Below are 22,120 nucleotides of genomic sequence, written 5' to 3'. Positions count from 1 at the left end.
GGCGACGGAGGCCGCGCAGATCGCGCTCATGGCCGTCGCGCTGGTCGTGCTGCTGCTGCTCGGCAACCGTCTGTCCACGTACGGCGTCTTCGAGCCGACGGCCGTCAAGCGCGGCCCGCACGGCCCGCTGCTGCTCGCCCTGGCCCCGCTGCGCACCGCCGCGCTGGGCGCGCACCCGCTCATGCGCCCCGTCTTCGCCGCCGCGCGCGCGCGCGGCGTCGAGGAGGAGACCTCCGTCCTGGGCGACGACCCCGCCGCCATCACCCGCGGCGAGCTCGTCGGCCTGTACCGCGGCGACGTCCGCCCGTTCATGCGCGCCAGTCCGGCAGAAGTCGGCGTCGTGCTCGACACGGGCGACAACCGCGTCAACGCGGAGACGTGCGCCGCGTGGCAGAGGCGCTTTGATGCCAAGGAGGGCCTGCCCGACGTTCGCGTTAGGATCGTTGCCCTGCCGGATGCTATGTCCGTCCCGCTCACATGGAATGGCAGGCCATCGGAATGGGTCGCGCAGTGGAGGGCCGTGAGGAAGCTCGTTAAGCACTGGCGACGCCTGCCCGCGCGGGAGAAGAAGGGCGCCCCCAACTTCCTCATGCAGACCTTGTCGGAGAGGAGGGCCAGAGTGCTTTCCGTTATTCCCGTCGATTTTACCAAGTCCGTGTACGTCGATTGAGCGTGCCGAAAGGGCCCGCCGCCCGCCGCTAGATTCGCTTTACCTGCTCCCATTTCTGCGCGATCAACTCCCCAAACGTCAGGTCCTGTAACCGTCCCGCCCCGTGCGCGTCCCCGTCGTTTACCTTCTCCCCTTGGTTTTTTAAAAGATACAGCCCGCTTGTCCTCTCCTTCCCGCCCTGCGAGAGCCTAGGCACGCCCGTGCCCAACTCGGGGTAGTGAAAGTACACAAAGCTTGTCCTCTCGCTCTCCCCCAGCACCACGCGATGCAGGGGGCTGCGCAGCCTGCCGTCCGTGAGCAAGCTCAGAAAGTCAGAGCAGTTGACCACGAGCGCGTCGGCCATGCCGGCCACGTCCACCCACCGTCCGTCCACTCGCACCTGCAGCGCCGCGTCCGCGCCCGCCGCCTGCGCGATCAGCGTCGCGAAGCCCCAGTCCGTGTGCTCGCACGACCCCGTCATTTCGGGCCGCGCCCCGCACGCCGCGTGGTAGTGGAACGCGCGCAGCAGGGAGACGGTCTCGCCGCGACGCGAGAGCTCACGCAGGTCCGGCGCCGCCCCGAACGACGAAGGCCACGCCGCCAGTAGCGCGTCCACCAGCGATGACATCACGACGCCCATGAATGTGAACAGCGCGTCGAACGAGGCCTTCATCCCCTCATCAGTGCTGCTGCTGCTGCTGCTGCCGGAGGGGGGCGTAGGCCACACGTTTCTATGTTCCAGTATGTTTTGGGGGGAGGACATGTGGTCCCAGGCGTATGACCAGGAAAAGGCTTCCTTCCATTCGAATGTCTCCGCGCCGGACTCAGCGCCGGTGCCCAGGTAGCCTCGCGTGACTCCTGGTGGGAGATTTGGTGCGATGGCCGTCTGCTTTTCGGCGAGGGGTCGTTTGAAGAAGCGGTCGGCTTCTTTAAAGGCTGGCTGGGTCGCGCGGTCGAGCATTTCCTTGCTGGCTCCGTCGAATCTTAGGTAGGCCATTCCTGGCATAGTGAAGGCGGCCAGGAGCTCATTTGCTGCTTGTTTTCTTTTAGCCTTACATTCTTCATTTGGTTGCCTTGCTTCAAAGAAGCATCCGATGTCCACAACTGGCAGCTGTGAACTTTTCTCTACCATCCTGTGAAAAGTAGCCGCCCAGCAGAATGGGAAAGGCCGGCTTTCGCAGAGCCTACTGAATCTTGTGACAGTCTTACGGCACGGTACAGTAAGCGCTTGTAGGTGTGTAGACGAAAGAAATGTGTGCCGTGAGAACGAAAGAAAAAATGGAAAAAAGCAATCTCAGCGAGAAGGCCCTGACTTCATGGAGACATCCCTCATTTCATCGCACTTTTATTTCCCTTAGCAGAATCAATGTGTTCCAATTTTATTGCTCTCTGCTGCTTTGAGCAGCAACCATATTAACTTGTTTAACTGCAAATCTCTCACCTAAATTCGCTTTCACAGATATCCCAGACGTATATCAGTCTGCATTTCCCGATATGTTGCATTCTATCACTTCAAGCATGACCTCATGGCGAGAGGTGGAAGACAGGAAAGAGAGGTATCCAAGCCGTCTTCAAGAACGAATTTAGATCCTCGCACACTGAAATGCGTACTTGAGCTGCAATACGCATGACGATGACAACCGGGTTCAATACTCAAGCACTCTTGCCGACGCGACAAGCATAGCTAGAAAGCTCGAAGGTCTGTGCATGCCATTCCGTTATGCAGAGAGCTCCTTAATTCGTGTCTCAATTTCAGCGAGCTCCTTCTCAAGCGCTGAGCCAGAGGCCAACTTGTCAAGCTGTTCTTGGTTCAGTTCTTTCCCTTCCGCTTGATTTGATTTCAGGGCGTCTACTGAACGAAGCTTTTTCTTCAGTTTCTTGGCAAGCTTTTCGCCCGCCTCAACAGTCTGTATATCTGCAGGAGTGCTTTTCACGGGCGCGGCAGCCTCCTTAGCAGCAGCCTCCTTCTGAGCCTTGACCTGACGCTCCCTTTCCTTCTTTTTCTGTTTGGCAATCGCTGCCTTCGAAGGACCAGTCGGAAAATCCGCAGGGTCCATTCCGGGCACAACCTTCCGTCCGGTCGATGACCTCGCAGGCGCTGCAGACAACCCGCTACCGCTAGACAAGAAGGCTGCTTTGTCCACTTTGCCAGCCTCCACATAGTCATGAAGAGTTACGGATGATGCCATTCCACGGCTCCCAGGTGGACGATACACCCCCGTCTTTTCCTTCTTCTGTGATTTAGTAGACCCTGCGGATGTCGGCGCTTGCATTGGGCCACCTATCATGTCGTCGAGAGCAGTTTTCGGATCTGGGAACACACCCCGCAGTGCCGGTTTGAAGACTACTTGGTGCAGCAAAGAGTCCTCCATCTTGTGTTCATGGATCAACTGCCCGTCAATCCGAACGACACGAAAGCAATTGTCAACACGTAAGCGCGGAAAAGTCGTCGCTCCGAGGAAGTACCGCGAGCACGGTGACCACCCATGCATCGTTGTGCACGATAGCTGCGCCCGACCAACCAGCGTCTGCTTGTTCTTATCCCAAAACTCGACCGCCCCGGCTAGATTTCCAAATCCAGCCAGGGCGACAAAACGCCCATGCGGTGAAAAAGAGATCGTATTTCGTGAACCTGTACCGAAATCAAAAATTGGTTCGCACCTCTCATTAAACATAGTCGCTCTTGCCGGCATAAACCCGTAAATGATGATGAACTCCATTCCCGTGGGACTCCACGCCGCGTCGTATGTGGGCCCCTCTTGCGGCAGGTCGACCCTCTGATCGACAACGCCCAAATTATCCATGAAGTAGACCTCGCTCTCGCCGTAGTAGCTCTTGCCCGACGTGTCGATGTTTGTGCTGATCAAAGACAAGACAGCCGTGCCTTTCGAGTTCCATTTGAATGTCACCGAGTCCGCACGGAAGGTAGAGCGCTGCGCCAGTTGCTCACCGCCTTCATTCGGATGCTTGTAGGTCGCAATCCTACCCGGGGCGCCTTTCGTGCCAGGGATGAACGCGGCTATGGTGTACGGCGCCGCCCCGTGGCTGAGAGCGAACTTGGAAATGCCCGGAATGCCCAGCTTTGCGCAGGGCGGCTCGCCGAGCTTATCTCCCTCGAAGAAGTGGATGGTGTTGGTGACCGATCTCGCAGCAATCGCTTCGTCATCGCTCCACTGAATGCTGGGCCAAACTCCAATATGAAAGAGCTTCTGATGGAAAGCGGCGACTCTCTCTCCGGACCGGACCTGATAAACGACGAGATTAGGCACGGACACACCGATGACGGGGCGCGACCAGGTGAGCAAGTACGAGCCGAGCGGAGAAAAAGTTGCAAAGTTGATTTTGAGCGGGGTGTGCGGATCGTTGAGTCCGCCACACGAGGCGATCTGTTCGCCAGTCGTGGCGTCGCGGATGACGGCGGCGAGGTGTGCTCCTTCGATGGAGACAAAGACGTCGCCGGTGGGGGAGAAGTCAGCCTCGCGGGCTTCAGGCAGCGACTCGCCCTGACCCTCGGTGCCCACGGTGTATGGGAACGGGGTTACGTAGGCGCGGCTCTTCTCGCGGACGAGGAGGCCCAGCGCGGGGGGTGCGGCTGGCTTGGGGGACATGGTGTTCGTGCGGATACGGGTGCGGGTGCAGGAAGGCGAGGCGGGATGGAGAGTGTCGGAAGGCGTTCAGGGGGTGGGTCAAGTTGTCGGGGTGAATGAGGATTTCATGCTCCTGTGGTGGATTGCTCGAGGTATTGCATATCTGTCAAGGAGGGACAAGGAGCACCTTGCCGCGGACGTCTCGAAGGACGGGTCGGTAAGTATGGGCGTGAGGCACGAGGGCTTGTCCGGCGAAGGAGGAGGGCAGCGCACTGTAGAAGAGCTTTGAGGGGCAACGGACGGTGGGTGACGGCGGCGGGAGAGCGACGGATGAGTGCCAGCGTGCCAGCAGCGTGCAGAAATAATTACGGGACATGTTCCACGTAAGGAAGTACTCTACAGCGATCGAAGTTAGTTTTCTGTGCGGGTTAATTGGCTAAATAAAACATTACAGTGTAGGATGTACAGTTGTCAGATATTCAGGTAGATCTCAGGGTCCGCGAAACTTTGCAAATCGCTCGTCCACCGCCATCGCCCCCAACGGTACCTGGCCGCTTCCGTGCACCAGGCAAAGGTCACAGACGCCCCCTTTGCTGTATCTCACTCCCTTTTCTTTTTCTCCCGCCCCCCTCCCCCCCCCCCCTCCCCAACCTCCTGTTCGCCGCCCCTCCAGCACCGTCTCCCTTTCCGACAGACCTCCCGCGTACCCCCGCCGCATGGACTGGCTCCCCCGATGGAAGAAGCAGAAGACTATTTCGGGGACATCTCCGTCCCCCTCGACGAGACAAACGAAGACGCCGCCAACGACCTGACGTTCGGGGACATAGGCGATATTAAGGCCGGCGACGATTCTGATGCAGCCTGGAAATCTGACCACGTCTCGCTCTCCGAACGCATCCAAGCGGAAAAGGAGGCCCTCCGCCACAAAGCCGCCACCCCGGACAGGCAACCCGCCCCCGACAAACAGTTTCCCCCTTTCGTATTTCCCAGCTTAAATCTCCTCGCAGAAGAGCCCAGGCCACCGCAACCGCTGCCAGAAAACCCCCGAGTAGCATGGAACCAGCTCCAGCATGACCTCAACCGCTCCAACGAGCAACCTGTACAGTCTCATCTGTCCGCACAGCGAATATCGCAACTGCTGCAGCCTGGCCCGCCACCTCCGCAAGTACCCCGCCAAGTACCGATGCACATGCACCCCTCGCTCCAACCCCTGCAGCAGCAGCAGCCTCTCCAATCCCATATGCCGTTACGACCAGGTCTCACCCCGCTAGCTGGCCATCGGCCCCAAATACCAGCCCGCAGCCAAGCTGCCATCCAAGACTACCAGCGCCGTCTCATGACCCACCAGGATCAGCAGACCCGCTTGTTATTGCGACAACACCAGGAGACGGCGGACAAGCAACTGCAGGAAGCGCAGCGCGCCCAGCAAGCGGGCATTACATTTGATCGCAAGGAATTCGATCGCCACCAAGAGGGCACGCGCCAAAGGATCCTTCTCGATCATCATAGCAGGCTTAGGCATTCGCAGATGCTGGTGTGGCAAATGACGCAGCAGGTGATTCAGCAAAGCGCCGAGAGACCCATCGAGCAGACGCCGGTACTCGATTTGCGCCGGAGAGTTGATCCGGCATCCCCGCCTCATGCTGGTTACGCCCGCAGCCCTGTCGACTCCTTTTTTCCGGCTATGGCCTCGCTTGGCGAGCCAGCTGTTAATGCCTCGATGCGCCCGAATGGCAGAGACCAGGCTCGTGGGTCTGCACACGTTGAGGGACAACAATCTTCTATTATCAGTGCGCCGAGGATGCCCAAGCTGTCAGATGAGGAGCTGCAGAAAGCCCCCAGGCTTCAGGAGATCGAAAGGCAAATGGCGGCGGCTGGGCTAGGCCCAAATTCGAAGAACACCGACCGAGATACATTTGGTAGTCCAGTGCGACGTACAGAAAGGTCTCCACAAGCTCAAGTGAAGAAGACGTCTCAGCGACGGCTCGAGTCCATGACGGATAGAGACCAAGAGTGGGTCTTCCGCGCGCACTTGCGGCAGATCGAGACCTCTGTAGTTTACAAGGATGACTACTACAATTCCGTCTTAACGAAGAAACTCAGGGAGAGTAATCCGGATATCTATGCTGATCTCGCAGAGCGAGTACAAGCGTTGCGGGTCCGTGATAAGGAGCGAGGCGCGTATGGGAACTCAATGCGGATACGTGGATCAAAACGAGGCAACGCTGGGAAAGACGACAGCCAGCTAGCGTCATCTGCGCATCATTCTGACCAAAATACGCGGGCACTTGCGAACGCTTTGGGGACGGTCCAGTCATGGCATCCGAGAGCTCCCCGCCGTGTCATGGACTTTGGCTTGCTTGAGAAACGAGACACTGCCGACGGGCTGCCGCAAAAATCACTGCGAGACGACGAACGTGTGCATGTGCGGCAAGAAATCGAAAGAGGCTACGACATTATTGCAACGATCCATGACATTGCTCGGGGAGAGAGCCATAAGTCTTTAGGACCCACGATTCAAACGCTAATGTCGACCTTGCACCTTGCGGAGAAGATGGGAGACGAAGACCGAGGAGAGAGAGATGGAGTCAGAAGCACAAGATTTTTCGCAACAATGTGCGTTATTGAGAAAGGGCGTCGATATCTCTCTCATGTTCTTGAACTAGTGGAAGATGGTGACAAAGTTCGGGCGATGTGTGCGATTTTCGAGAACCTCGGCATGCTCGTGTTTGCTTCTCGAAAATCTAGTGGCAAGGCTACGATCGGCGGATCGCAGAAGGGCCTCTTCGCTATCATGATGAAAATCGTACAAGACCCGGATATTCGGGCACAAGATTGTCTTGCAATTTTCAACTCGTTCAGTACATCGCATGTCCCGCACCGGGACGCGTTTCTGACTACTTTTCGTAGTGGCGTAGGTGCAAAAATAGTGTTTTTATGTATGCAACGAATTTCTGCAGGGTTAGCGATGCACGTGATCGGGGAGGAGGATATATCTGCAAGCGGTATCGATGGATTTACACAGGGCTTCACGGAGGCGCTTCCGGATGTCTTCAAAGGGGCAGAATCGGAGAGTCGAGTGTGGGAGGCAATGGCTAGCTTAGACGCGCTGTCCCGGGGCGACACGCGCGCTACGTATCGGTCCGAGTTGCACCGTCTCATGCTCGCAGGAACCGTACCCAATCCACCACCCTCATGAGAACTGGAAGCGGATAGCAATCTCTGAACTAAAACCTGATGAGCTTTTACGAGTTGTTTGTACAATTGATTTAGAACCCCTATTCAAGAAAAAATCACGAGAAGAGCGATTCATCGCCAACAGCAACAGCTTCTGACGGTGCAGAAGAGGGACCCGCCCCTGGGGTTTCCTCACCACCAAACAACGACGCATCACCCGGCGTAACTTCCTCACCATCTCCCTCCGTGTCCTCTGCGTTAACATCACTATCGTCACCTATATAGTCACTAATAGGCTTCAACTTTTCATCAACCGCGTTCTCATCATCAACAAACAGGCCGGAATGAGCCTCGAACAACTCCTTTCCCGTCAGCCCCTGCCCCCTAGACCTCTCTGCCTTGGACATCTTCTTGTACGCCGCGGCCCTCTCCGCCTCCACCTTGACCTGATTCTCCTTGTTCTTCTCCGCCCTCCACTTCATGAAGCGTTCCAACGTGACGGGGGTCTTTGTCTTGAGCTTAACCCTCTCCTCCTCGATCTGATCCTCGACTGGCAAGTTGGCGATGCGAATCCTCTCCGCCTCCTCCTCCTCCTCGATGCGCTTCCGCTCCGCCTCCGCGGCCGACATCTTCTTGGGCTTGTCTTGGACGGGCTGGTTCATGAGCTCGAGCTCAGCCAAACGGGCCTGCATCTGGGCCATGCGCGCCGCGGACGCGGCCGAGCCGCTTCCACTGGCGCCGCCCTTCCGGCGCGGGCCGTCGACTTTTTGGCTGGCCTGCTTCTTGACCGTCTCGACATACTGCTGGACCTTTTTGCTCTTCTTCTTGTTCTTTAGGCCAAAGGTCTTGTCCTCAACGATCTTCTTCTTCTGCTCTTCGGCCTTCTTCTTCTTGGGCGGCATGGCGGCGGTGGCACGGCGGCGTGACAGGTGGCGCGGAAGAGTTGCGGCGCGGTGGCACGTGAGGGCAGCGTAGAAGCACGAGACGAAGAAGCGGGCGGTGAAACCGCTGGGAGAGCGGGGGCGGTGGGCGAAGGGTGGGTCGCGACCGCAGGTGGAAGAGGGTTGTGAGGGGTAGGATGCAGGGAAGGCGGTGAGATGCAGTGCGGTACACGGGCAAACAGGTGCGATGGGCGTCTTGTGTGGGACACGACAGCAAAACACAGCTCACTGTTCATTCAGTTCAGCATGCGATGGAGCGAAAGGTGCAGACTTTTTCGATTGGGCAGGCGAAAAGCGGTTTATTTTTGGAAACTTGTGAAACATTTTTCAAAAGGGGAATACTGTAGCCCAACCTCAATTACACCTCATCGACAAAGAAGCATTTGATTTGCAGAAACGTAATTTCCTGACGAGATGGAACTACGCTTCCCTGCCATTGGCCACCTCGTAATCCAACGGCAGGCCAACGCATTCTCCCCAATTGTAGCCCGCCAGCAATGCAATGGGCTTCGTTTAATTTAATGCGTCGCCCAGCCGCCACGCCTGACCAATTACAGCCCTTCCCTCCAACTTTCGAATCCACTCAAATGGGCCCCCCGCCGTCTAGAGCCCACCCCTGAATTGCCACCCCTCATCTCAGCTTGAAACGCCGGCAGCCCCCGTCCAGCTCAACCCTTTTCTGCTCCATCCTTCCTTTAATACCCTCCCCCCCTTTGACGTCCCACAACTTTCTCAACCCCTTCCCCCCCTGACCTTTCCGCGATCCCCATTCCGATCCCCCCACTATGCCCCCCCGACGAAAGGCTCCAACGAAGACCGCTCGGGCGAAAGCGCCGGCGCCTGCGGTCACAAAGCGCACCGCGGCCACACCTGCCGATCCCGCGCCGTCAAAAACGCTCAAGCGCAAGTCACCCGACGCTCCACACACTCCCCCCAAGCAGGCGAAGGTGGCTAAGCCCTCCGCCGCGCGCAAGCGCGCCCATCTGCGCCCCTTGTATGACGAAACCTGGCGTGCCGTCTACTTGGCGGGCACGGAGTGGGACCAGCTGCAGCTGGTATATTCGATTGACTGGGACTTTGACCATCTAGACGAGGCCCTCACGGACGGCGATCTCGAGGGGAAGAAGGTCTATCTGTTTGGCGCCACGGAGCCGCAGCTGCTCATGAGGGATGAGAAGGATACTAGGGGCGACGTCATCCCAGTGCCGGTCATTGTCGCCGTCGTATCCGACGTCGCCCCACCTAGTACTGTTGGCGTGAAGAGTGTGCAGAGGGCGGAGGAGGAGATCCTGCCCATGAGCGAGATGCGCATGGGCTGGCATGCCTTCGCGCCAGAAAACGTACAGCTTTCAAGACGCTTCAAGCCGAATGTCCATGTGCTCAAATGTAATGAAAGAAAGGCCAGGCTGAGGAACATGCAAGAGGCGGCCGTGCACAAGTATGACTACGTCTTGCCATACTTTATAAAGCCAGAGGAGGTGGAGGATATCACCGTTGATACTGTCGTCCAGGTACTTGCCGAACTCGACGGGAGGAAAGCCCCCTTGATGTGTGAGTATGATTACGAGCTCGATGAGATCGATGAGTTTGTCGAGGAGACAGTGAAGGAGAACGGGCTGGATGCGGACAAGCACTCGGCCCCGCTTAAGAAGGCTATCAAGGTGGCGGAGAAGGCTACAAAGCTCAAATATAAGGCCGAGAGGGAGGCGCGTCGAAAACGGATTGCGGATATTCCCCAGGAGTCGCGCGACGCCATTAAGAATATGAAGCTGCTCAAATTTTACCCGCAGAACGAGTGGCCAGATGTGTCCAAGATTAAGGCACCGTTTATAAATCGGTACTACGGCCGTGCAACGCAGGTTTTGTAGTGTTTGCTGGGGACTTTGCTTGTCTGCTGAAGAATTAAGTTTTGAAGATGCCCTTCATAGGCATGCGTAGCACTAGCACTAACTCGTCCCGCGCTACGAGATGCGTGCGGATTCATGTATATCTAGAACGAATCATTCCTTGTAGGTTAGCAATCAATGCCCTCTCACGTCGACTTGACAGCCCGTCAACAAAGTGACTACACGACTCTATTGCTTTTCACCTTGCATCCGCGCTCGTCTTAACCTGTCTCTCTCGTAGATCGCTTGTCGTGACTCCTCCTCTTCCTGCTCTGCCGTTTTTTCAGCCAGCATGGTCTCAGGTTGAGTTTTTTGGTACGCTCCCGTAAACTTCGGATCTTGCTTCGCAACGTCAGCGTAACGTAAAATCGCTTCGCGTGGATCAAGTGCCCAGTCTTGCTCGACTTGTCCAGAGGCAATGTGCTTGGCAAGACTCGTAGATTTATCACCAGGTGTCGGCCGGAGACCAGAATACGGCTTCGGTTTCATAGCTTCAGACGCTTCTCGGCGACCACGGGCTGTCATGGGCCGATTCTTTTGTCCCTCCCTTGCTGCCTTGCTTCCCCTTGCTGATTTCTGGTCGTGTAACGTCGATGGTGTGAATATTTCCCCCACTCCGAGGTTTACCACTCCGTGCTTCTTGCGGAAATCGCTCTTCATTAGGCAACTCAAAACGCCCTTCTTGCTCTCAGATGGATGATAAAGAACTCTCACTTTGCCGTCTGCCGCCCCGTAGAAGATTTGGTTCAGCTTGTCGTGCCACAAACCGTGCACAACACTTCCAGTCTCCTCTTCGGTTTCTGACTTCCAAACTTCCGTCATCTTCTTGGCTTCAAACATCCGCACGCTTCCACGAAGTCCACCCCCTTTCCTCTTTGCACTTGTCCCAGTCAGAAAGTGCTCCCCGGTATCCCCAGCGAACCAGGCGTTTGTTTCGGAGACAACGTTAGGTAAGTCGTAGAACGCTTTTACTGGACGGGTCAACATTCTCCTGTCAAAGACTCGTAAACAGTCATCTGTGCTTCTCACCAATATTAAAGGCACTGCACTCGTTTCTGGGGATATGCTGACCGAAGTGATTTCTGCACCCTGCTGAATCACAACCTCAGATTCTGCCTCAGGCTGCAATGAGTAGATATCTGGGTTGATGATTTTGATTCTTCCGTCATTACATCCTAGTATGCAAAACTTTCCATTGGCATCCCAGTCCAGTGCAGTGGCTACAGCCTTTCCACCTCTTGCGTTTCGCAGTTTCGTGACTCGAACCTGAGAAATGACCGGATTGTCAACCATTGGACTTCTCTCTGTCCTTGTGACATCCCAAAGCCGAACAGTTGCATCTGCAGATGTACTGGCGACAACCTTGCTGTTCGGCCGCCACTTCGCCGATAATATGGCCCCAGTATGTCCCTTGGTTCGTGTCATATCTACTATGTACATATCGCCTTTCGCTGTTTGCGACAAAGTCACACCATCACGGTTCATTACAATGGCTGAGGTCGATCCCCCAGAACACAACAGTAGGCCTCCCGTTGCAGAGTATTGCAGGTTGCGAATTGGAGAGTTTCCAAGGGGGTTCACAGTTCTAAATGATCGTAATGCACGGTTCATGGAATTGAAGTCGTAGAAAAATACCGTCGAGTCTATTGAGCCGGATACAAGTCGATTTCCAGCTCTATCCATAGACGTAGTAGATACGTAAGAGCTATGACTTTCACCGAGAATAGCCTCGTTGTGCACGGGGAGATTTTCGGTCTGAGCCACTTCCTGTTCATGTGGCTCTGCAACGCCAGGTAGGGCGGGTCCAATTGGTGCATCACCAGAGCTATCTGATCCATCTTCAGAATCTGACTCCTCATCACTTGAATCGTCAATGATCTTTGGATCAATAACCCGTCCACTGCGAATCTTGCGGTCCGAGATTTTTCTTCTGATTGGAATGACTTCTTCCGTTTTTGCATGCAACGACAGTTCCTTCTGAACATCAAGTTTTGCAGTGAAAGTTCCCAGCTTGTCTGAAGAAGAGCCTTCACCCACAAAAGATATCACCTTTTCAGATGAAATTCTATCGATCTCATCCCCGTTGTTTTCCTCCAACTGCCTACCGACTGCCATCGGTTTTGGACTTTCACTCGCATCTGGTGAAGCGCAGCGTTGGCGCTTTCTTCCTTCCGCGTATTTCCTGTATGTGGAGCTCTCTCGGAGCTGTTTCAACTCTTGCTCTTCTGAGAGAAACGCGCGCTCTTCGTCAATGACATGCTCTGTCGGACGTCCGTCTTTGGAGTCGTTGGCCTTGTCTGCTTGGATGCTCTCAAGTCCTCGCTGCTGTTTCTCTCTTCTTTCATCTTCAGAATTTCCGTCATCTGCGAAGAAAGATGACATAGCATGTAGGCCGAAGTGAAACTCGTTTCGCAACTGTGCGATCGCACCTCGCCATCCCCTTGAGCTCTACCAATGTGTGAGGGCACAACTACAATGCACTTTGTCGTACGAGAGGGCAATTCCACATGTCACGAATAGGCCGCTTTGTAGCGCCATAAAATTGTTTGATTTATGATTTTGAAAGGCTCCATGCCGACCAACGGTATAGTGCTGAACGTGTGTATCCATGACGTACCACACTGACACAGTGTTCTGCAATTCCGTAACCCCAGAGGGCTTCTTCATGGTCTGGGGCCTACAACAGAGTATAAGAGCGTCACCCCAACGCGCGCATCTATCGTCTGCACTTCGCCACAAATGCTACGCGCTCCATGCGGAGGAGTAAACACGTTATTACAACTTGAAGAAGAAGGCTGGTCCGTACCAGCACAGAAAATGCGAGACTAAAATAGCCCTTCCTTTTTTGAAGCAGTTCACTTCCGTTGCCCCCCCCCCCCCCCCCCCACATCTTCGCAAACATGGTATGGAGGAAAACCGTGCGCCGCACATGAGATGTATGTACATGCATGGTCTGCTGAATCCCATGCTCGATTTCTAAGCGCCAGGGAAATCACGGAACCAGTCCTCTGGTGCCAAAATCTTGTCACGATCGTCTCGGACAACACGGATAGAGGAGTTGAGGACTGTATCGATATCTCCATAATGAAAGCGAGCACAGAACCTTATTTCCTGGAACAGCATATCTTTCCAATACAAGAAATCCTGCCACATATCCTGCATGTTCCCGTCACAAACAAACAAAAAAGGAAGTCGACCCAGCTCTCAGTCAGTTTCAACAATCTAGTAAGATCACGTAGTAAGCTAAACCCTTGATAGTGCCGGTGGGCATACCTGACATGGGACGCTTGCCTGCAAATACCACTCCGCTTTTCCCTGGAATTCACTGCAAAGCACTTTTACCTCGGTGAGCGAAAAGGTCTGGTAGACATGAACCTCCAAAAAGTAGTTTGGCATGTAATCGAAAGTGAATAGGAGCAGGCCAATCTTTTCGACCTGATCCTTTTGTAAGGCGATGCCTGTTTCTTCTTCCAATTCACGTAAAGCACCTTCATGAATTGTTTCCCCGGGTTCGACTTTTCCCCCGAAACCCATCCACTTACCAATCCCGAATCCGTGCGCTTTCTTCGCGAGCAGTACAGAATTTGTATTCCGGTTTCGTGCAAGGACTGTGCACGTAGAAGCGTAACCATGGTCAGCAATGCGCAAGCACGGGACGATATGTATGAAAATTCATTTGCAATGCGTACTCAGTGTGCATTGGACAGGTCTCGTCAAGTTCTCCGCCATCACGACGCGGATCCTGTGATTTTTCACCTACTTCATTCCGCTAAGGCTGCGATGAGTCGACTATCTCAATGATTTCAGTAGATCTGCTCTTTTCCTTCCGATTCATTGTGACTGTCTGGTGTAGCGCCGCCCTACATTGCTGGATAGATTTTTAGTGCGCCATGATTGGCCAAAAAATGAGCAATCACCCCGATAAACGCTGTAGCATATCGTTTCCTTTTTGGCGGGAAGTCACGACAGCCTCTGCCGCTATGCATCCGTATGAGCAGCAGCAAAACCACTCAAGCTAGACCGCACACCAAGCTTCTGTTGCGTTCACGCTATTGAGGATTGAGGTCATCTCGTATCGATCGTACCAGCGTCTTCCTGGCCTCTACCGAGCAAAACAGTTTGACATTAGCATACGGCGAACAATCGTCAACAGCTGCAGTTCTGTTCCTCGTTTCCCTTTTGTGCGCTTCGAAGGTTGCAAGATGGGCAGCACAAACAATGATGATCAACCGCGCTTCTCGTTTGGTTCAATGGCCCTAACGGAGGAGCCAGGACGTGGACCACTCGCCATTGACTCACATCTTTCCCACTTGGACCCCGACCAGCTTGGTGGACAACTTAACGAAACACTCGACAAGCTACGGACAGTGGCCGTCAACGAGTATTTCTGCCCCGAAATATTGCCATTTGAAACTGAGACTATTCAGGCAATGAGCTCTGAAGTCAAGCAACAAACGGAACTCGTGGAGGAAGAGGAAGACGAAAGCGTCGACGCCCTTTCCTTCGAATCACAATTAAAACGCATGGAGATCGACAGAATTAACTACCTGCTGCGACACTACTATCGCATGCGTATCAAGAAGATTGAGGGCTCCGTGCTCTTTATTTTCAAGGACTTGAACACGTTTGAGCTTCTTTCCAAACATGAGCAGAACTTTGCCACTGGCTACATGGATCTTGTCGAGGAGCATTTCAAGAAATCTTTTCTCTCAATGCTACCAAAGAAAGTTCAAGTGTTGGATAAGGATGGCAATGTTGACCACGCAACAGGTCCAAACTTGCACAAGTTTGTATTCTGTAAGGTGAAGAATTCCGTTGGCAGTTACGCTGTCGGTGAGGAAGCTGGTGACGAAACCTTGGATCTGAATCAGGGTGATATCTTATGTATTCGGTACAAGAGCATTCAACAACTGCTTATGAAAGGAGATGTAGATTTGATCTAAGGGGAGGCACCCGTTTCATGTGCTCATCTGCGTATCGTGCATGGACTCTTTGCTCCCCATGTACTTCGAATGACGGGCTAAAACATTTGAAACCAGCAGCGATTCGATGTGTGTGCATGCTTTGTCACGTACTATTGAATCTGACTTGGAGCGAGATGTCACTGTGACTCGATCATATCGAGAATGAAGCAAGTTGCCAACTACAGCATCGACGTTGTACTTCTCAAGGGCTCCGTAGACTTTCTTCTCAAGCAAAGCTTCATCCGTTTCAAGCTACATTATCATAAGGTTCCCGATACCACAAACACATCTTACGTCAGTTGCGGATGCTTGACACACATGCAGAAACAAGCGGGAATGGAAGGCGTTGCATTTGAGAAAAACGTACTTTGAATGAAACAACAAAAGCGTCGGGTACCCAAACCTGTGATATTACGCCTAGCAGTTTTGGCACCTTCTGCAGTTCTAAGATCAAATTGCCAGAACCAGATTGAATTTTATGCGTGGGCAAGTCTGCGTAGGGGACATGAAAATCTGACACAGCAGCTGCCAAGAAAAGAAGCGCAGATTTTCCAAATCTTTGGATAGAAGTCGAGAGCGAACGAAGAGTTACTAAGTAGTCTTTGAGGGAAACAAAAGGGATGGAAAAAAGGCGATCCTTGACGGAAAGAAGCTCCCGCAGGGCGATCCCCGTCTTCTCATGACTTAGAACAACTTTTCCATCTTCACCCACGTCACAAGTCTCAACAAGCTTGTCGAGGTCGAGTTGCCTTGTAAAAGGCCGCACCGATCCTTTCCTGTGAAGAAAAATGATAGCATATTGACCCCCTGGCGCTGTGTGACGCAAGAAGAACTCAGTGGAAATTGCACCTCGAGTCCCTGTGCTGAAGTTATCAATGAAGCGTACGCAAGACCTTTCCAAAGGTGCAGTGGTCCCTCCCGACGTTACCAAAACAAGCCCAAGGTTACGACGAAGGGCAGACCCTACGAAATCCTGAAGTTTTGCTTGGTCATAGAGAAGATGAGAGTTGAGAGACGACTGAAACTCTTTCTCGCTGAAAGCATTGTCGGACGCAATGAAGGAATCGAATATGAGTTTGTCTGCGGCTTCCATTGGGATATCTGTCACGAGCTTCTCGGTGTGGGTCGTTCAGATGTGAAGGGGAAGACATGATTTTTTCGTATTTTGTATAAATTACTTTCTCAATCACCCTAATGATGTCGCAATCAAAGAAGCTAATCTGGTCAGGGGATTGATTACCACTCATGTCTGAGTGGTAAACCATTGATGAATTAGTGAGCAAGTGGATGAATCACTCATGAGAGCGCGGGAAAAAGCATATCGCCAAAGACTCTTACAAAGAGCCTTCACGAGCCACAAAATAGCCACCGTAAAGCGCTTCAGAAACTAAAGTGAATGAACTACCTCGCAATCTAAGCATAGCAATCTGTTCGGATGTCTGACGTTTGTCCCCTAGAACTGTGTCGATATGGCCGCAAGTGATATGCGTATCATTGCCAGAGGAAACCTGTTTGAATTGGTCGGTCATTCTGACGTTCTGTGAGTTTCTCTAAAGCTCGAAAGATGCATTAGTTATTTCGCGTCTTTGTTTTCGCAAATAATACAAAACAAAAGGAAACATGGGTACGGAAGGGACATCGACAGTATGATGCTTAGCGTCTGCTGCCAACCAAATGCCGCGCCCCATCTACGCACCTCGCTACATCTGCTCCGGTTCGCAATGCACCTGGCGGGTCTTGTGAGCTCAGCGAAGGTTGCAGAGGCCTCATTTCGCGCCAAGCGCTAAAGGAGCGAGCTGCATGAAAGCCCCGAAGACATACAAGACATACTCTTAAGAGAGCGGAGTTCATATTTTCGAATTGCCACACTTAAAATTAAGAGCCGCACAGCGAACATGTTGGTATGTATGGCAATTCAGCTCTCACATATCACCTCTTCCCTTTCCTTCGCAGAGCCGAGACGACCGCAAACTCAGACTCGCACCAGCCCGGGAAGTCGCGGACGAGATCAATGCGCGCCGCCTTTGCCTGCGGGCAATTAAAAACGACAAAGCGAACGATGGAATGGAGCAACTGCTTCTTCGTGATCTTCCTGCGGACCCACTCGGCCCACTCCATTTTGATATGCGAATTTAATTTGGCAGCAACATCCGCCCGTTGGAGGCTCGCCCTCATGATGCTAAAGATAACGCGCTTGACGTAGCGCACGAAATGGGCGACGACAAACTGCTCGTACGTGATCTCCGTCGTGCGCAGCTTGCGCTGCATTGGTTTCGACTTGGCGATGGCGCTAGCCGGCGGCGCGCGCACGATGCGCAGGGTGCCCGCGGGGGTTGTTTCCTTGAGGAGATCCTTGGGGTCGAAGAGCTGCACGCCGTGGACATGACCTGGGAGGGGGGGTTGCTTCGGCGGCGCGGTGCCGTCGTGGATGACGGTGGCCATGGCGAGAGGGATGCTTTCTCGGCGCAGAACTTGAAACGCGGCGCAGGGCTGACAGAGCTAGAAGGGGAAACGCTCTTCGATTCAGGCTAGAGTCGCCGCGCCGGGCTGCACAAACCTCTGACGCGTGATTGTGACCGACTACACGGGACAAGAGCGACGCCTTGCAGGAGCCCCCCGTGAAGATGAAGACGCCGGAGCCCGGTTGGTGTCATTGCTGGACAGCAGGCGGAGAAACATGAGACTCGATGGTCAATTTTTTCGCAGGAGAATACTCAATTACTGGACTTCATTATCGTTCGATGTGCTCCCCAAAGGAGTTCACTCTGTACACAATACACAAGAATGATCCCTGCGTCTCAAATTCTTGGACAGAGCACACAATTTGGTCGCGGGTCGTCTGTCCTTCCAACAAGTTCCAGTCTTAGCGCATTATCCTATACACGGAGACTATAGACGCACACTATTTCTCAGAGCATGTTCGTACACAGAGAAGCTGTCCCCGATCATCGTCTTGGCAATGCGGGCATTTATCTATTTTTTACATAGAAAACGTTCCTTGCGTATGCTGCTAGAGTCTCCTTGAAATCAGAGGCGAGAAGTTTTTGCACGCTTCCATGGTGAGGTGAAGCCAACATTCCTACATGATCTCATATCTACACGTGTGAGATCTTCTGTGGGTACACGTGTAGCTCCGTTAACCTCTTCGCCGGTACCTACAGTGCAATGGGCACAAGATTTCGGCCCACGAAGGATAAGTGCTCTTTCTCGATGATCCGCCATGCTCGCTGTCTTTCGACACCTCAACCGAAACGTTCAACATGGGAAACCTCTTATCCCAAACGCAGCCAACCCCTCCTCTCCATGCACCTGACACGCCCGACGCGTCCTCCGCCGGCAAGCGCAAACGTACGCCCTCGCCGACTTCTCCCGCGTCTAATGCGAGCGACATCAAGCCCCTATCCGGCATAGACGCCACGCCCGACGGCGACGTCCACCGCTTCATAGTGCGCTGCCCGTCCATCTTCTGGTGCACACGAAAGGACATCGCGCGCGCGCTTGCTAAGATCCCACGTATGCCCCCCTACGGAGGCCTGCACAAGATCACGCGCTGGGACCACTTCTTCATCACCTTTCCGAACAAAGCCTGCGCGGAGCAGGGAGTGCGCTGCCTCAATGCGTACAAGTACAGAGGGAAGCCCTGGGAGGCGAGCGCGGCCGCAGAGCACTCCTCGAAGCGCAGGCGCATCGACAACACCGTACGAGAGTCGCGCACTTCTGGCTCGGGGCCCATGGATGACGGCGTTTGTAAGACGGCTGCCATGGTCACCGCTAAATGGAGGGACGTTGCGTATGAGGAGCAGCTGAAGAGGAAGACGCGTAAATGGACAAACGCCCTCAGTCTCGTTACCAAGGAGATGAGGAAAGAGTTGCGAGGCAAGCGCCTACTGCCATGGCTGGATGACGTCATTAGCAAGCGCGAGGGTAAGGGGCATCCCGCCTGCTGTTCACTCGTCCAAATTGTGGGCGCTGAGTCGGAGCGTGGGAGGATGTACTACAGAAACAAGAACGAGTTTACTGTCGGTGTTTCTCCGGACGCTTGTGGCATGGGGCATGATTATCACAAGTCAACGTTGACGATTGGCTACGCTTTGGGGCTTGTACGTGATGGACAGGTGTTTATTGGGAGGGTTGATGAAGACTGTGTGACGACGAGCAAAACGGCGCGTGAAATTGCACAATGCCTTGCCCCCGCCATTGAAAAGCTTGGACTACAACCATACGACAAACGCGCACATGAAGGGTATTGGCGACAGGTCACTTGCCGGGAAGGAACCAGAACGGGACAGGTTCTAGTTTCGGTTGTCGTAAATCCAAGTGCATTGGAGGAGAATGGAGCGCCGGGAGATGGTACTCGCATATCTGACGAAGACTGTCAAAAGACGGTCATAGGGGCTCTTCGACAACATTTTGGAATGGACAAGGAACTCGGAATATTTTGGCAACCCTCCTCTGACCGGTCTGCTGTCGGTGGAGACATACCCGCAATTCATCTCCACGGCATCAGCAGCCTGCACGAGGAAATGTGTGGGCTGAAATTCCGTATTCAACCGACGGCGTTCTTTCAAGTGAATACTTTTATGGCGGAACGGCTGTATAACCTCATTGGCGACCTTGCAGAAGTGGACAAGGAGACGGTCGTTTTTGACGTTTGTTGTGGGACGGGAACCATAGGGCTGTCCCTGGCACGAAGGGCGCACAGTGTGGTGGGAATTGAAATGAACGAGTCAGCTGTGGCAGATGCACAGCACAATGCAAAACTGAACGGCATCGATAATGCAACGTTTATTGCCGGAAAGGTTGAAAACAGAATATACGATGCAATCCAACAGCTCGATGGCAATCGCGAATGTGTCGTGATTCTAGACCCGCCCCGAGCCGGTCTTCCGATGAACGTTGTGTCAGCCGTCAGAGCGATGGGAGCTGTGCGACGAATTGTATATGTCGCATGCGAACCAAACAACTTTTGGAGAAATGCTCTTGGATTTTGCAGGCCGAGATCAAAAGCTTTTCGCCTTGAACCGTTCCGCCCAGTCAAGGCTTACGGCCTAGATCTTTTTCCGCATACTGACCATGGCGAGCTTGTTGTGCTTCTTGAGCGCGATCTCGTCAAAGAGGAGAAGTAAGGTGTTTCTCTTCAATGCCATGAGTCCTATGTTGGAATGCCTTTGCCAAAACGGCACAACGCATTTGTGGAAGAGCCATGAAGGTCAGTGATACGCATAAACCTCTCCCCGTCATTCGATGTTTACGGCAAAGCATCATATCGCTTTGCTGAAAGGCCGGAGCTAGTATGGCCAAACAACGAAATGCAAATAACTGTTCAACGCCACGAAGTCTACCGAACGGCGGCTTCCGCGTCCTATTATATGATACTTTCTACAACAGCGAACTACCCTAAAATTCATCTAGCTCAATATCTCATGGAGTCGCGGTGACTGGACGCGAAAGAGCCGCCAGCATAGGATCCCTCCGTCGTGCCACTTGCACCGCTTCGGACCAAGCCCATTCCCTCCCTCTCGCCGAGGGTTGAATACGAGCCTCTCCTCTGTGACCCCCTCATACTTTCTCTCTCCAAAATGTCATCTTCGTTGACTGCTCTTGCCATGGTACCTCGCTGCGGGCCTAGAGAATCGACGTGCGCGCGGAAAGAAGCCGCTCGCGAAGAACCGCGACTATGCCGTTGTGACATGTGACTTCCACGCAGCGAGTGCCTTGCAAGTTCTTCGTCTCGCATCCTCTGATCCAACAGCTCTTCCTCGGTTAGTCTTTCTTTCTCCGCTTGCCTCTCTCGTGCTCTATCCAATTGCCTCGCCTTGTGAAGAGCTTCTTGCATTGCCAAAAGTCGCTCCGACTCCTTGGTGCGCTCCACTCTTGCCCATTCAGTTTGGTTTGTGCCGTCAGACGCGCTATCAGCGCTACTGCTTTCGCTGCCCAGAATGGCGTCGACGCGTGCATCCTCGGAGGACTGGACGGGAGAGGTTTGATCCATGATCTTCAAGTCGGCGTCTGCCAAGACTTGTCCGCCCAGATTGCTGACACTGCTCAAACTTCCCTCGGTGCCATGCACCCGAGACGCTGCAATGCGCTCTTCCAACGCCTCGGCCATAGCCTCAAGCTCACCCGAGTCACCATCGCCTCCCGCTTCCGCCTCCGCCACTGGCACTGCTCCTTCACTCTCGACTGCATCTATGACGGCGTCAGACGCGGCCCAGCGAGATGCCATCTTCAAGACGGCGTCATCCATGGCCATGGCGAAGATGAGATCCATGGTGACATCGCCAAGGTTTGGATCATAGTAGGCGCGAAGCAGTTTCCTGAGGACGCTGCTCCCAAGGGCTCGCATGGCATTCTGGTCGAAAGCGTGATTCGGTGCGGCAGCATGGCAGCGCAAAAAGTGAAAGACGGTGCGCTGTATACTCCTGCACAACCTGCGCGTGAGCACAAAGGCGGACAAATCCGCGGCTGCGCGGGCTTTGGCGAAGCAGTGGTAAGAGTCCCTGACCTCGGGGCCGCCTGCGCAGCGCATGCGGCGGAACATGGTGGCGTAGTGATTCACCGGGAAGCTATGGAAGGGCATGCCGACGGAGGCGGGCATGACGGCGGTGGCCATGCTGGGCGGCTTGACGCCCTTTGCCGCGGCCTTGCACACGGCCTCGACGTAGAGGGTGCGCAGGGCCGTGGCGGTGTGCCTGGAGTTGCAGACGACCTTGACGGCGCGCAGCGCGGCGTCGACCGTGCCGGCGGTGACGCCAGCCTCGCACAGCTCGGCGCGCAGCTCCTCGATGAACGGGGCGCCCACGCTGCGCGGGATGCACACGTGCCCCGGCAGGGCGGCGTCCGCCAGGAAGGCGGAGCATATTGCGGCGAGGCGGTGCCTTGCGGCGGCGCACCGCGCGTGCGTAGGCGTGGCACT

At 54.2% G+C, this 22,120-nt stretch overlaps 10 protein-coding genes; 6 read left to right on the top strand and 4 right to left on the bottom strand.

Moving 5' to 3' along the window:
- Positions 1–1,971: 1,971 nt before the first annotated feature.
- Positions 1,972–3,453, bottom strand: CHC_T00008211001 (hypothetical protein). XM_005712314.1 is given in 2 exon segments: positions 1,972–2,367; positions 2,368–3,453. The coding sequence occupies 1 exon segment, from the start codon at positions 3,451–3,453 to the stop codon at positions 2,368–2,370; it is 1,086 nt and encodes a 361-aa protein (XP_005712371.1). The 3' UTR covers positions 1,972–2,367.
- Positions 3,454–3,612: 159 nt separating this feature from the next.
- Positions 3,613–4,356, top strand: CHC_T00008210001 (hypothetical protein). Its single transcript, XM_005712313.1, has one exon. It carries the CDS (start codon positions 3,613–3,615, stop codon positions 4,354–4,356), a length of 744 nt encoding a protein of 247 aa, XP_005712370.1.
- Positions 4,357–4,363: 7 nt separating this feature from the next.
- Positions 4,364–4,525, top strand: CHC_T00008209001 (hypothetical protein). Its single transcript, XM_005712312.1, has one exon. The coding sequence runs from the start codon at positions 4,364–4,366 to the stop codon at positions 4,523–4,525; it is 162 nt and encodes a 53-aa protein (XP_005712369.1).
- Positions 4,526–4,969: 444 nt separating this feature from the next.
- Positions 4,970–7,435, top strand: CHC_T00008208001 (hypothetical protein). The gene has a single exon (XM_005712311.1). The coding sequence runs from the start codon at positions 4,970–4,972 to the stop codon at positions 7,433–7,435; it is 2,466 nt and encodes an 821-aa protein (XP_005712368.1).
- Positions 7,436–7,459: 24 nt separating this feature from the next.
- On the bottom strand, positions 7,460–8,315 carry CHC_T00008207001 (hypothetical protein). XM_005712310.1 is given in 2 exon segments: positions 7,460–7,529; positions 7,530–8,315. The coding sequence occupies 1 exon segment, from the start codon at positions 8,313–8,315 to the stop codon at positions 7,530–7,532; it is 786 nt and encodes a 261-aa protein (XP_005712367.1). The 3' UTR covers positions 7,460–7,529.
- Positions 8,316–9,139: 824 nt separating this feature from the next.
- On the top strand, positions 9,140–10,222 carry CHC_T00008206001 (hypothetical protein). Its single transcript, XM_005712309.1, has one exon. The coding sequence runs from the start codon at positions 9,140–9,142 to the stop codon at positions 10,220–10,222; it is 1,083 nt and encodes a 360-aa protein (XP_005712366.1).
- Positions 10,223–10,429: 207 nt separating this feature from the next.
- On the bottom strand, positions 10,430–12,355 carry CHC_T00008205001 (hypothetical protein). The gene has a single exon (XM_005712308.1). It carries the CDS (start codon positions 12,353–12,355, stop codon positions 10,430–10,432), a length of 1,926 nt encoding a protein of 641 aa, XP_005712365.1.
- A 2,087-nt stretch (positions 12,356–14,442) lies between these two features.
- CHC_T00008928001 (DNA replication complex GINS protein sld5) lies at positions 14,443–15,183 on the top strand. The gene has a single exon (XM_005712307.1). The coding sequence runs from the start codon at positions 14,443–14,445 to the stop codon at positions 15,181–15,183; it is 741 nt and encodes a 246-aa protein (XP_005712364.1).
- Positions 15,184–18,464: 3,281 nt separating this feature from the next.
- CHC_T00008204001 (hypothetical protein) lies at positions 18,465–20,330 on the top strand. The gene has a single exon (XM_005712306.1). The coding sequence runs from the start codon at positions 18,465–18,467 to the stop codon at positions 20,328–20,330; it is 1,866 nt and encodes a 621-aa protein (XP_005712363.1).
- Positions 20,331–20,421: 91 nt separating this feature from the next.
- Positions 20,422–21,550, bottom strand: CHC_T00008203001 (hypothetical protein). XM_005712305.1 is given in 2 exon segments: positions 20,422–20,617; positions 20,618–21,550. The coding sequence occupies 1 exon segment, from the start codon at positions 21,548–21,550 to the stop codon at positions 20,618–20,620; it is 933 nt and encodes a 310-aa protein (XP_005712362.1). The 3' UTR covers positions 20,422–20,617.
- Positions 21,551–22,120: the final 570 nt, after the last annotated feature.

The sequence above is a fragment of the Chondrus crispus genome, genomic scaffold (genome assembly GCF_000350225.1).
Source record: "Chondrus crispus Stackhouse genomic scaffold, scaffold_97, whole genome shotgun sequence".
In the NCBI taxonomy this organism is placed as follows: Eukaryota; Rhodophyta; class Florideophyceae; order Gigartinales; family Gigartinaceae; genus Chondrus; species Chondrus crispus.
Note: the sequence above shows the minus strand (reverse complement) of the source record. Positions and strands in the feature narration are given on the sequence as shown.